The sequence below is a fragment of the Cottoperca gobio genome, unplaced genomic scaffold (assembly GCF_900634415.1).
Source record: "Cottoperca gobio unplaced genomic scaffold, fCotGob3.1 fCotGob3_362arrow_ctg1, whole genome shotgun sequence".
Classification (NCBI taxonomy): domain Eukaryota; kingdom Metazoa; phylum Chordata; class Actinopteri; order Perciformes; family Bovichtidae; genus Cottoperca; species Cottoperca gobio.
The window spans coordinates 23,691-38,419 of NW_021166960.1; the positions used below are offsets into that span (position 1 = coordinate 23,691).

The window sequence follows — 14,729 nt, forward strand, 5'->3', positions numbered from 1 at the left end:
GCCCACAAGGTTCTCCGCAGATCATGTGGCAAAAATCATCACTTTTGATGTGTGTTAGGATCATACAAACTTGCCTTCTGTGACTTGCAGCCTAATAAAACTTTTATAAATGGGGGCCATTAGAAAACTGCCCACACACCTCTACACGTATACTGGAGAGAGAGAGAGAGAGAGAGAGAGAGAGAGAGAGAGAGAGAGAGAGAGAGAGAGAGAGAGAGAGAGATTTCCTGTCAGAGTAGTGTGTGTGGATGGATGGTTCAGCAGTGAGTCTCCAGCTGTTGAGTGGAGTGGAGCGCTGGACTCTGCTTTACCTAACTTTAATGTGAAGGAGACTCTTTGGACAGAGGACAGAAACATGGAAGGGCAGGACAGCTCTTTCTCTTTACAGGGAGCTTTATCTATCTGTTTCCTTATTGTGCTGCTGGAGCCCGGGACTCTCGGTGAGTTACCATAACCTAAAGTTTAACTAGGCTTTGTTTGTTTATTGCTATGAGCTCACTGCACTCCTGTAATGACACTAATGACAGTCTGTGCGTTTTAGCTAACCTGGCCTCTGTAGTACTGAGCCTGGCAAACAGTCGGGGCAACAGGTGACTCATACAGCGGCTGAAACACTGCTCACATATACTCTTTCGCTCGCTTGTCCACATTACACTAGTACATTAGACAGATGTAAAAACCTATAAGTTTCTATAAGGTAGAATTGATAATGTATTGAGCAGTAATTTTTTGTATTTCAAAAGCTATTAAGTGCGAAATAAATTGCTTGTAGAGAAATTTATCTTTCTGTTGGACCCTTACACCCTCCTGCATGTCCTGTATCTTCTGCTGAACTTCTTATAAAGTCTTATGCTTGCATTTTATACAAATGTCCTTATATTTGGTATCTTTGGGATTTTTTGAAAAAACACTAGAATTCTAACTACATGTTTAAACAATTATTGGCTGCGCAGTGTAAGTTTTTATTAAATGTCCCACCTAGTTCCTCAGTCCCAATGTGATCACAGTGAAAAAGGGTTTTCAGGGTAATATGTAAATTTATGTGGTGGCAATCCCACTTTCCATCCTCTACACTGCAATCCCATGTGTTACCAGTGGCAATTCAACCCACTTGGCCACTTTCCATCTGTCATACCAAACACCTATTTCAGTCAACCACAAAAACTTTCCCACGCTTGTTGACAGGTGGGTAGGTTGAGCACAGCATGAAAATGACAAGCAAAATTCTGCCATGGTTGCTGTGAACACACACATCATGTGTTGTATCCTCTCCCCCTTTCTCTCTGCTGTTTGTTCCTGCTCTCCTCCCACGAAGGGGCCTATTTTGAACCTGGAAATCCCACATACCAGAAGGACTGTGTGGTGCTGCAGCATTTTATGTGTCACAAATAGACGTGTACACACACACACACACACACACACACACACACACACACACACACACACACACACACACACACACACACACACACACAACCTGTCATTCTGACTTCTCTAGAGAAATGTGCCCACCACTCTGCCAGTATCCGAGCAGCTTGACATTTTGGTTATCGAAACACCAGGGCCGGACTCTTGTTTTTATATTTTCTTTGTTTGTTTGCTTTCAATTGATGTGGATAACCATCCGCTCAGTGGGCACACAAAGGTTTCTTCTTCTTTCCTTTCAGGGAATCTTAGTGTCTGGGCAAAGGGCACCATGTGCTTGCAATAGTGCCGTACCCCAGCTATTCTGAAGGTGCCGATCAAAAAACAAGGCTGAAAGAGAAAGAGAAATAGGAGGCTGCATGGGGAAATAGATGAATATGTTCTTTTAGCCATAGAAAGATCGTCTTTCGGGTGATTCATTGACTTACATACACATGTATTATTGAAGATACAGAAGAATTCAGCAGTTTCTAATGGTGTGAAATAGTTTGTGTGTGTGGGCAGTCCTACTGTGTTTACACTGACTTTATTAGGCTTCAGTGTGTAGTAGAGGAGAGGAGAGAATGGGTCATCCACTTTAACCCCACTGAAGTGTCTCCCTCTGATTTTTACCATATTAGTCGACTTCCCCTCACGCTCTCCCCTCTCGACTCGCTTCGATGACTCCTGGGTCAAAGGGAAGAAAGATGTAGGGGGAGGGAGAGAGGGAAGAAGACAAAGATGGTAGGAATGAGAAGATTATGGGCAGAGGTGGATTAAGAGGGAGTTGTAGGGGTGGGAGGATAACTTTCAGGAGCAGAGGGAGAGCTGAGCCGTCTACTGTGGCAGTTGTGTAGCCCCGCGCAGCCTCCTGCCAGTTGTTTCTCCTCATTTCAGTGACAGGAGAAAAATTCTTATTTCCACAGAGATATTTTCATTGCATTGTCAGTGTCAGTGGCAAGTGTCAGTGTAGATGGAGGGATCTTGGCTTCACAAAGGGATGTACATTTATTAAACTATCATACTCTCTAAATGTGGACACCATGACTAAATAAATGTTAAGAAATATATTATGAATAAAAAGGCTGTTGTTCTGTGCTGGTTGAGATTATCTGAAGCAGATCTCCAAACCTGCCAGCAGCTGCAGCAGTAGTATAGGCTTCACTGTCGGTTGCTGCTCACCTTTCACTATTTAAACATGAAAATACATTTTACAATGTGGATGATGTATTCAGGCGGTTTGAGGTGTCAATTACAGTTGACATTATCAGTTTTTTACTCAAATATTGTTAAGTCCTGTTAAGACATCACCTTATCCCAACAGAGCCTCGCATTCTCTAAACCACTGAGAAAAATACAAACATAAACACAAATATATATATAAACATAAACACACACAGACATCTCTCATGAGAAAACTACTCATGTGAGGGGAGGGAGCAGAGATGATGATGGAGATGATGATGGTGAAGATGATGGTGATGATGGAGATGATGATGGTGATGATGATGGTGAAGATGATGGTGATATGATGATGATGATGATGATTTTCTCTAAATTCAGATTAGAATTGACTATTTTAAATATACCTACATTTAAAATGTACCTTATAAACCAACTAGAGCATTGCACTCCCAGAATGCAGGGTTACTTGTGGTTCCTAGAGTCTCTAAAAGTACAATGGGAGCCAGAACCTTTAGCTATCAAGCTCCTCTCCAGTGGAACCAACCAGTTTGTGTTCGGAAGGCAGACACCCTCTCCACATCTAAGAGCAGACTAAAGACTTTCCTTTTTGATAAAGCTTATAGCTTTGCAGACTGGCTCAGGCTTGCCTGGGACCAGCCCCTAGTTATGCTGCTATAGGCTTAGACTGCCGGGGGACACCTCTGCTCTCCTTTCTCTTCCTCTCTCCTCCCCTCCCTCTCCCCTCCTATCCCTCTCTATCTGTATGCATTTATGCAAATATATGTTACTAACTCAGCATCCGGGGCATCATCCCCGGAGTTTCTGTGTCTCTCATGTGGCAGGTTGCCACTGATAAAATTTACGTCTGGATCATGAATGGTGGCTGCGCCTGCTGCCCTGGTCCTGCCTGACACCGGGAAGCCTTTTTGACACTATCTTGGATTCAGTCTTTTTTTTTTTATCATAACATTATTTCTGTCAAATGAATGTTGTATTTGCACTATGTTGTTTATCCTGTACACACAACGTCTGTCCATCCTGGGAGAGGGATCTCTCCTCAGTTGCTCTCCCTGAGGTTTTTTCCATTCTTTCCCCCTTTAATTGTGGGGTTTCTTTTAGGAAGTTTTTCCTTGTGCGGGTGCGAGGGTCTAAGGACAGAGGGTGTCGTATGTTGTACAGTCTGTAAAGCCCACTGAGACAAATGTGTAATTTGTGATATTGTGCTCTATAAATACATTTGATTTGATTTGTTATACCTAGAGCTGCAGCGGTAATATTAACAACAGCAAAGTAACTTTATAAACTCACTCAAAAAAATCTTAAATGTCATATAAATCATATTATTGATATCACATTACTGACTCAGTGAACGCTCATTCATTCAATATCAGTCCTTCCTCCTGTCGTCTGTCCTCCTCCCTCTGTCCTCCTACCTCTGTCCTCCTGTTGTATGTCCTCCTCCCTCTGTTCTCCTGTTGTCTGTCCTCCTGTCCTCTGTTCTCTGCTGATCAGGTATCATTGCAGGCAATGAATCACAAGGACAGATAGCGTGTACGTTTACAAGAATCTGACAAATTTTAAGATATGTAGCAAATTAAGCCTATACAGCCATTTTACATACAGACAGTTTATGCTTTAGCTTGTTTGGCACAATTTGCTATTAGCCGAGCTAGCGTGCTGTGCTTGTGTAAAACATAGCGGAGGTGGATGAGAGGCTGTGGGCCAAGCAGATTGAAAGGGTTTTATTGCATTTACAGCACTGTTACTGCACAGTACATTACAGTAACAATGCTATTGTAGTAGTGACATGTAGTTTGTCGGGTAATCAGAGTTATCACTTTTCCACTTCACCCGGTTCACTTTACTTTCACTCCACTTTCTCTGATCTGCTGTCTGCTGACTTCGCTCAGTGTGCGTCTGTATATGTGTGTGCGTGTTTGTGTGTCAATGTGTGTGTGTGTGTGTGTGTGTGCGTACGTGACAATGTGTGTGTGTGCGTGCGTGTATGTGGAGGATCTCAGCCACGACACAAAGTCGTGGAGAGGCTGCAGCGGAATAATAAATACTACTGGGGCATGTTTATTAGTGGGTTTTCGTTAACTATACCTAAATAAAATAATTGTTATTTATTGCGTTTCAGCCAGTCTTTTGCGATGTGTTTATCGTTCACGTTTATATCGCAATGACGAAGAAAATTTACTTGATCTCCTGCTAAAAAGTGAAACTTTATGAAGGTTATTCATGGTTCTGACAGCCAGACGGAAGCAGGTCACAGTAGCATGATTTCTCTCCTGGAAATATCAGAACACAAAGAAATCTCACATTTAATTTACAACCCCTTCAGGAGCCTTCAAGAGCTTGGTTAATGACACTCCACACTTTCTCCTCCACTCTCCTGTGACACACTGAGGTCACTTTTTTTTCATACTATAATACCTACACATGGACTAGCAGCAGGAAAACGTTCAGCTGTAATAAAAAAGAAAGTCAAAGCGCTTTAGCAGCTGGAACATGACCCACATACCACCGCACCAGCACAATCTGCTAAAACTTCAAAGTAAAGGCTGTGAAGACTCTATCTTAGATTAACAGCGCTGTTATTTTATCATAAATCCATAAATAGGGACATTTACTTACTGATATTTTTCTTTTGTCTTGTTTATATTTTGAAATGATTGACCTAAAATAAATGTCCCTTTTTCTCATAAACTCATTTAAATCGAAACATTAACCACATATTTATAACCCTGAACGTACTGTCCTGTATCAAGTGTTTCTCACAGGGTTTTGTAAGACTATGGTGGGTGGACTGCTCACAGGAAAAAAAAAATATACATTTTAAAGTTACATGTATATAACTTTATATAACTATATATCTGGTGCAATTTGAAAGGAAAATTAAGAGGGTAGATGTATGAAGAACTTTGTGCAACAAAACAATTTCTGAATAATTTAGTGCTCTATAAAAAAGGTAATCATAAACACATTGGTTGTATAGATATACAAATCTAATCCACTGACTCAACCCTAACACACACACACACACACACACACACACACACACACACACACACACACACACACACACACACACACACACACACACACACATAGCCTATTTTCTTGTACTGTATATGGCATTCAGAGGGGAAGGGAAATTAAAAATGTCATTGTAGAGGGAAACCTTTTAACTGTGCATTTCAGGTGATGCACTCCTATAGAACTACCACACATATCAGACTTCTGTCATGTTGAGCCTGTTTGAGTCAGTGAGAGAAATTACACTTTTGGGTTTTTTTTTATATTCAGAACCCAGTTTTCACATTGAACAGGTGCTCTTTTATTAAATGATATGTATCTTGTTTATGTGCATGTTTCCGTGTTTACTGCGTTACTTTGCGCGTTCACATTCTCTTCTCTGCTTCGCGGGTCTCAGTCAGTCAGACACAGCGAAGGAAAGGAGAGGAGAGAACAAAAAAAAGCAGGGCTGCTATCGAGGCTCTCTTGTCCTGGGCAAAAGCGACCAAAAGCCACTTGACTCCATTAAATGATGCTAGCGGTCCCTGTATTTTCCTTCTCCGTTCCTCAGAGCCCACGGGAAATCTGGCAGAAAACGAGTCGTCACTTGACTTGTAGTGTCGCTTCCCGGTGTATTCTTTCATCACGGAAATACATTCGTTGCACAATAAACACACCAGTTTATTACTTGTTATTACTGCGGCTGAATCAACTCTAGGTTTCTTTGTCTTGGTGAGAGACATCTTTAAGTGTGTTGTTAGCTTGCCGAGCTAAAGTTAGGGAAGTGGGATTCTTTTCAATTGGAAATGGACAAGCTCGCAATGTTAATTTATTGCCACCGGAAAAAAGTACACACAGACGTCCATTTGTAATATAAGTTTATTGCCATTGGACATCGATGTGTAACAAATTAAAATTACTGTTGGTGGCGCTGTTGCTCACATTAGATTAGATTTCCAAGTTATTGCCATTAGACAGAATTGGCACTTAATGTTAAATTATTGCCATTGGACAGAGTTGGCACTTCCCGTTGGCCCTAGGTGGCTCTGTTTCTCACTTTACGTGAGATTGTGAGGGGGGGGGGCATAGCGCCCCCTAGGGGACTTTTGCAATATATCGAGCAAGGAGGCTTAAACATTGGGTATAGCATCCTTAGTACCAGGCCTATAAGTTCACCAAGTTTGAAGCAAATCCGAACTAGTTTAGCATTCAAGCTACGTGGCTAAAGCTAACCAAGATTGTCCAATCATCTTGAGATTCACAGCATTTATTCATGGTCCTAGTGGGATAGTACACACTGAGTTTCAGCCTCCTCACACTTAGCATTGTGGAGATGACCCTGTCCACCATCTGCGTTGACCTCCAATCAATTAAGGCCCTGTTTTCCGTTGTGTTGTGAATTTTGGTTCGTTTTTTTACTTTTTTGCCATATATAGATCATAGGCAACTATGAAAAAACATTGTCCAATCATCTTGGAATTCTCAGCACTTATTCATGGTCCTAGGGGGATACTATATTCTAGGTTATAGGCAAATCAGAGCTGGTTTAGCTTTCGAGCTACGTAGCCAAAGCTAACCAAAACCTAAACATTGTCCAATCATCTTGAGATTCACAGCACTTATTCATGGTCCTAGGGGATAGTACACACCTAGTTTCAGTATCCTCAGACTTAGCATCAAGCTAACATAGCATTAAAAGACTCTGTCCACTTCTAATAACCTGGGCCTCCATGTTAAGTTATTGCCCTTGGACTAAATCTGTCCACTTCTAATAACCTAAAATGTTATTGCCATTGAACAAAATCTGTCCAATGGCACCTGTGGAAAATATGCAAATTGCGCGAAAAGAGGAAGGTTAGAGAAATTTCTATTTTGGGTTGGGGGGGGTCAGCGACCCAAAACCACACCCAACACTTAGAGGGGGGTTCCCCGGACCACTTATTTTTAAGCCTTCAGGGGGGCTAAATAAGGGAGGGTCAAATACCGGTCCACTTCCCATCAAAGTTGAAAATTCTTTCCGATAGCCATTGGACAAAATGGGTCTGAAGTGGACTCACTTCCCTAAATGTATGTAAGGGAGTGACTTTCTCTGTGGCCCGCCAACCCAGTGTGCAGCGTGAGCTTGACTGAGCCGATGGCAGTGCATTTTTTTCTGGACGCCGCTGCAGCTCGGAGTGGAATGGAAACACCTGCGTTTTCGCCGCATTAGGTGTGAATCAGGCTTTAGTTTTATTTACGCTATATTTGCCAGCCCGATTTGCAGGCAACCTCTTGCGGGCCAGAAAAAAAGTTCACAAGGGCCGTATCCGGCCTGCGGGCTGCTAATTGAATAGGCCTGACATAGACAAAACCACTGCATGCAGTGTAGTCTGTGCTATAGCTAAATCAACCAACATGACAACATGACTGCAGAGCTGAACTGTAAAATTGAATGCTGAACGCATGAATTCTCATTCCTCATGTTGTTAAGATCTACACATATACTTTCAAGACACATTCCATTTCACAATCTAGTTTGGGCCAGGACATAGAGTATGAAATAGCAGAGCGCTAACACCCACACACAATCTCAGTGACAAATATAACCTGTTGATTTAGTGCAGCAGAGTGCCACAGACACTGAATTAATCTGAATGAGTGACAGGGGGAGAGTTACACTTTGCAGCCAGTGAGCTTTGTAATTATTTCATGTGTTGATTAGAGATGCACCAATTTTAATTTTCTTGTTGAACCTGTCAATTCCGTTTTTCTTTCTCTCTAGGGATGATAATTAACAGCATATACAAACATTTTTGTAACTTATTAGTTACTAGCATAAGCCTATAGCTATTTACCTTGCACAAATCAGCCTAGTGTTGTAGAAAAAAGTCTTCCCTCCGGGCCAGAGGTGAAGTTCGGACCTCTTCCTTTAACACTTTAAAACTAATAAGCTATAGACGTGCTGGTTGTTTTACAAGAAAATCACTGGAGAGAAGCAAAGTCAAATACAAAAGAGTTTATTCTTGTACAAGTACAGCTCAAAACTATTAGAACCCAGCCTGCTATGCTTTGCCAACGTAATAATCCGGCCCCCCTCTTTATACTTTAGTTCACATACTGCACCCCGGATGAGGCTGCATGGTTGTCTATTTCTCGTAAATCAAAACGATGTTTTCCCCACATCATCCTCTGGATTTAGCACCTTGAGTGCTAAAACATTCCCTGACATCAGGCCTTTTCCAAGGATGTCACTGGGCCTTCACCATGGTTTAGGTCTGTCATGCCCTTTTTTACAAGAGCATGTCACTGCTTACCAGGGGTCAGCAACCTGCGGCTCAGGAGCCACATGCGGCTCTTTAAACTTCTGCAGTGGCTCCCTGAAGCTTTGACAAAAAAAAACATGGAAATAAATAACATTATTTTTATGGATTTTTTTGTTGCACAGTGGACAGTTCGAGGTGATATTGTGACACTGAAATACATTTAATTTTATTTTTACATTTCGTTTACATTTGTTTTTACTGCCAACGATGCTGGTTTACCTGTCTGCTTGATAGCGAGAAATTAGCTAACAACAAAAAATGTAATGTCGAAAGACATTTCAAGAACAGACACATAGCATTTGTCGAAAAGTACCAAGCTGGAGATACCCGAAAAAAGTGATTTCTGACCTTCTGCTGAAAGCGGAGCAGAGCAAATATTCTTTCAAGAAATGGATGAAATCTTCAAACTCAACTACTACTGCTAGTTTTGTGGCCGCTCAGGAGATAGTATGGCGTGGAAAGCCGTTCACAGATGGAGAATACATGAAAGAAGCATTCTTAAAAATATCAGAACATCTATTTTCGGACTTCAAAAAAAAAGTTGAAATTGTTCAGACAATTTGAGATATGTCTCTCTTTGCAAAGACCGTCAGTCAAGGACAGGGCCATTAAAATGGCAACAAACATCACCAAACCGCAAATTGAGGACATCAATTGAAGCATATTCAATCGCCTGTGATGAGTCAAGTGATGTAAATGATATTGAACAGACAGCGCTGTTATGCAGGTATGTGAACTCTGATGTGGTGCAGGAAGAAATAATTGAGTTGATACCGCTAAAAGAGTTTGGTGTTGTCCTAATAACAATTAAAAAATAACAATACAATCTCAACAGTTTCCTTTGTCTTTCTGTAATTTCATAAATGCAACAAATATAGTATTGGGGTGACCCACTGGGAACATAGACATTCACTGAACATTATGAGAGGAGATATGTCTCCCTTAAGACAGGTAACCCAGGAGCTTGCTTGGAGATGTTAAGAGTTAACGGAAGTGAGAAATGGGGGAGTTGTTATTGTTTTACCTGTCGTGACTGTTGTGGTTGGAGGCTTGACTACTGCCGCTGTATCGCTGTTCATGTTGGGAAGTAAACGTTCGACTTGACAACTTGTCTATTGTCTCCTCGTTTCTACGCACGCCCACAGTATAACTATATATACAACTTAAGCTGTGTTATGAAATATGTGTTGCGGCTCCAGACACATTTTATTTGGTGGAAGAGGTGGCAAAATGGCTCTTTTGATAGTAAAGGTTGCCGACCCCTGGCTTATACCCATGCTAAGGGTTCTTCCCCACTCCCCTAGGGCCTCCTAAGTGGGTTGACCGGGGGCGTACCTTCCCTATCCGCTGCCTCTGCCTTTTTCCAAACATTTGAACTTACACTGAACTATGACGTCATATCTGCACCTCCTCACTATGCAAATATGCATTGGTAGATGTTTCATAAACCAGACTGATTGACTATCATACATCATTGTAATTTTACACACTTTCATCTTATATGTTTAATACAAAGTACACACTGGATAAATAATATCAACACTAGCGGCTAGCTAACATATCATATATCTCTATGGTTTCACTGCATTTCACTGCACTTCCTGCCATAAGAGCATAGTGGAATTTCAGCATGCATGCACATTTTTCCAGGCTAGAGCAGCTAAAACTGCTGACGTGAGAGCAACAGGACGGTTATGATTTCTGGTCACGTGTTATTGTCCATGGACCACTGGTACTTTGGTAAGTTGAACTAAGAAAAATGAACAAGTTTAACTAACTTTAACTTAAGCAGATAATCGTTTGTTTTTCTCCCGTTTTTTCAGTTTCCCCTAATATTGGCAGCCATGTTACAGGATATTGTTTTCCCCTTTTGCCACTCAGTCTGAGTGAGGTGGGCATGTTCCGGTTGGGAAGTGACGTCAGCGCATACCCTCTATTAAACTACTTACATTTTCTCCAAAACTGCACACTACAAAACTACTACAAAAATTACAGTGACACAGCAATGTTGGGGTAAAATTAATTAATTAAATATGACCTGTAGTTTTTGGATGCTAACAAATAAATTGTTGTTCCAAACGCACAGAGGGTTCAAATTGTAGTAGCTTGTGCTGTAATAGACACTCATTATTTTAGAAAATCGACAGTAAAGCCAATGAACACATTTCACTTCTTTCAGAAAGACCAAAGAAAGAAACTCTTGATGAATTATTGTGTCAAGCTAAAGCAGCCAGTAGAACAACTGCATGCTCAGGCATTGAACCACAACCAGTCACTGCTGTTAATTTCAACCAGAATTGTAGGAGAAGCTGATACACATGGCTCAGAGCTGGAAGGAATTCAGTGTACTGCTCAGTGAAGCTGAACCCAGTGCAGACATTTGGCGTCATGGAGGCTTAAACTCAGACCTCCCAGCTGAAGGAGGGTTTCTTCAACTCTAAAACCCCCCTTCTGAACCACAACACCTGTATACTACACACAGAGCTTCCATCCCACCCTGTAAGTCAGCCTTATTTAAACACATAGGCCACATGCAAAAACCTTAGACTCAAAAAAGGCATAAAGGCACATAGCTCTGTAACCTTCAGACTGACAGGCTAACAGGGCTTTCATAGGTTTCTTACACAGCCTCACCTAGACCATCAGTAAAGGGGCTTTGAGTCAGAGAAACAGGTCTGAACAGGTCTCAGAGCAGAGGCGGATTACAGGGATGGCTCAAGTCAAGTAAGGAGAATGACTAGACTGCCAGCCCCGTCAGCACATGACCCACTGTACTGTAATACCTTTCATCTAGCCAGGGCGATAATATCAATCAATGTAACTGTATCAAAGTGCTAATTATTCCTTGAATAGAAGGTTCATTAAGATGAATGCTTATTTATATAGCTATATATAGCTGGGTATAGCTATAACCTGTTGAAAACAGCATCCAGTAATTGAGAAGTAATGCAATTTCCACTTCTAAGTCTGTGTCTATTTTTTTATAATTAGCTGTTTTAGGAGACTTCACAGTGTTTGACTTCACAGTTGAATTGTCCATTCACCTCTAACTTCCAGAACATCTGGAATATTCACAACAGGTCCGACCTGGCAGACAGCTGATGCTTTCCTTTGATTCCAACCTACTGTGTGTTATGTACTGTATATAGTTTACAATATCATACATACCAGGTTAAATATGTCCCTTAAGTATTTGCAGCAGTAATTCTCACTAAAACTTGCCCAAAACTTTCACCCATTCGGCATTGTGTATAACTTGGATACCACAGCTGAAGACTTGGACTTGAATCAGACTAAAGTCACTAAAATGAAGTTTCGAGACTTGACTTTACCAAGAGTTTTTGTCTTTTTAGATCATTGTTTTGGTTTACTGCCCTCAACTTTACTTGTTTGTTATCATTTGTCGTTGCAGCTGGGCGGCTTTTAGTCACCATCTTGTCACTTTAAGGTTAGTGAGGGTTGGCTATCGGTCTCAAACTGGTTCTTGAGGAAAAACCTATCCTTGTAAGCATGAATATACATACTGTATGTTATGTGATATGGTACAGTACATGAAGAAAGGTCACAAGGTCATCAAAAACATGACGCTTATGTAGCATCCCATGAAAGGATCCTCTTCTAGGTAGCATGAATGGGCTCAGCATGTTTTATGGCAATGTGTTTATTACATTTAGTTACTTCCGGTGCAGAGGGGGACATCTTGGCCTGATGTTGTTTTATACAGCAAAGTTTAAGGGGTTACCAAAACTATTAGATTTCATCCTCTGATGACCATGGATATCCACAACAACTTGCATGAGAATCTGACCAGTTGTTAACTTTCATGTGAACTAAAGACCAACACTGACATTCTTTTGTACTATGTCTTAGAAAAACTTAAAAATGTATTAATTAACATTAAGTCAACATGTTTCTACTTCAAGCCAGAGCAAGAACTTGCATTTCAATTGCTGTGTTTTCAGTGTGATGACAGTACTTGCCTGAAACATGAAGCCATCTGATGGATGCTTTTGTGTGTGTTCTGCAGGTATGCCCTCTTTTTACCCTATGAGTCAGCTTTGTAAGTTCTGTGATCTGGAGCTTTCCTCCTGTAGTGGTACAGGGACCTGCATGTCCAACTGCTCCATCACATCCATCTGTATGGACAGCAACGAGGTCTGTGTCTCTATCTGGTAGGTACCTCAAAACTGCCTTTATCTCTTAAATGTGATTTAGTAGATAACTAAATAACTCTTTATGTATACAGTTTTAAACATTACATCTCTGCTCTGTCTGTCTGTCTGTCTGTCTGTCTGTCTGTCTGTCTGTCTGTCTGTCTCTTAGGAGAAAGAATGAGACATGCTTCTCCATTGAAACTCTGTGTCATGACCCGTCCAAGCCGCTCTATGGTGTTATGCTGGATGACTACAACAGCTCCACCTGTGTGATGAAGGACAAGAACACAACAAGTGGGATGGCTCAATTCTGCTCCTGTACTGATGAGGAGGAGTGTAATGACAAACTGTTATTCTCTCCCAGTGAGTACATGAAACTAACACCCTCTACTGAGGTTAAAGCTGCACTTATTAGGCATGTAAGGGATGTCCCTATAAAGTTGTTTTTGCCCCCGATCTTGATCTTGAACACGAACCGAATCATCAAATAATATATCTGCTGATACCAAGTCCCCATCCGATAGCCTACTTGTATATTCCTAGATAATAAAGCTGCATAGTGCACACTTTCAAGAATATTAAACTTATTAAAACATATTTAATAGTGTCATCCAGTGTTTGTTGCTTCAGTGCAGTCTTTCCCTGAGTCACCAGAATAAACTGTATTTCGTTGAGCATTTATTTTCATCATCTTATCTACTTTTTTCTCACTTTTGTTGTACTTGCATTGCCGATATTGTCGGCCCCCACAGCTGTCGGTCTCTCTTTCGAGCATGCACAGACTCTCACATTGAAATTAAACTTGGCACATAAATGAGGTAAATAACCTAAATAAGCAGTCTCATACTGCATTTTGGTGTCGTTTGTGGTGTTTTGCTGGGCTCGGAGCTCAGCGAAGTGGAGGAGAGACAGACAACAAAGCGTTGGAGAGTTGAATGGTGGAGAGTTGGAGAGATGAAGAGTTGGAGAGTTGGAGAGTTGGAGAGTTGGAGAATTGAAGAGTTGGAGAGTTGGGAGAGTTGAGGAGTTGGAGAGGGATTAGGCTGGCATTACTTTACTACTACTAGGTCGTCCTCAGACGGGCCCTCCATCGGTGCTTCCAGTCATCCCGATCCTCCATGCATCTGGCAAGCTCGCCAGTATTTTTCCTGAGTACATCCACGTATGTTATTGCGAGACGCCCTCGTGATCGGTGCCTGTGTGTTGGCTCCCACAGCACAAGTTTGCTGGCTGGTAGCTCTTGGTGTCTCTGGCAGTGACCTGCCAGCCTCATTCTCCTGACCGCTGTTTTCTCACCCACCCTTAGCGCCCCCCCATACAAGTGTGTGTTGGTGACATGCTCATCCTTGTTGATGCCAAGTACCACACGCAGCATTCTCGTGTAGCACCCATCTAGGGATTTCTGCAGGGTGGGCTTCAGGGTCCAGCATTCACTGCCATACAGGAGAACAGACTCCACTGTTGCATGGAAGAAGCTGAGTTTCATTTGTCTTGGGAGGTTTGAGTTCCACACACAGGTCATGTCGTTCAGGGCCCTCCATGCAAGCGCCTTCCTCACTTTAAGGTCTTGCTCGGACGAGTTGACCCACGAGCCCAGGTATTTGAAATCATTGACTTCCTTTAGAGCAGTGCCTCCTGTTGTTTTTAGAGGTGGATGGTCCAGGGG

At 41.8% G+C, this 14,729-nt stretch overlaps 1 protein-coding gene across 1 annotated transcript; it reads left to right on the top strand.

Moving 5' to 3' along the window:
* The first annotated feature begins 256 nt into the window (after window positions 1-256).
* LOC115005782 (TGF-beta receptor type-2-like) lies at window positions 257-13,584 on the top strand. Its single transcript, XM_029427722.1, has 3 exons — window positions 257-440; window positions 12,937-13,081; window positions 13,233-13,584. Exons 1-3 carry the CDS (start codon window positions 356-358, stop codon window positions 13,552-13,554), a joined length of 552 nt encoding a protein of 183 aa, XP_029283582.1. The 5' UTR covers window positions 257-355; the 3' UTR covers window positions 13,555-13,584.
* Window positions 13,585-14,729: the final 1,145 nt, after the last annotated feature.

Coding starts and splice junctions, on each gene's coding strand:
- LOC115005782 (XM_029427722.1), top strand. CDS start 356: ATGGAAGGGCAGGACAGCTCTTTCTCTTTACAGGGAGCTTTATCTATC. Junction 441..12,936: donor GCTGGAGCCCGGGACTCTCG/GTGAGTTACCAT, acceptor TGTGTTCTGCAG/GTATGCCCTCTTTTTACCCT. Junction 13,082..13,232: donor GAGGTCTGTGTCTCTATCTG/GTAGGTACCTCA, acceptor TCTGTCTCTTAG/GAGAAAGAATGAGACATGCT.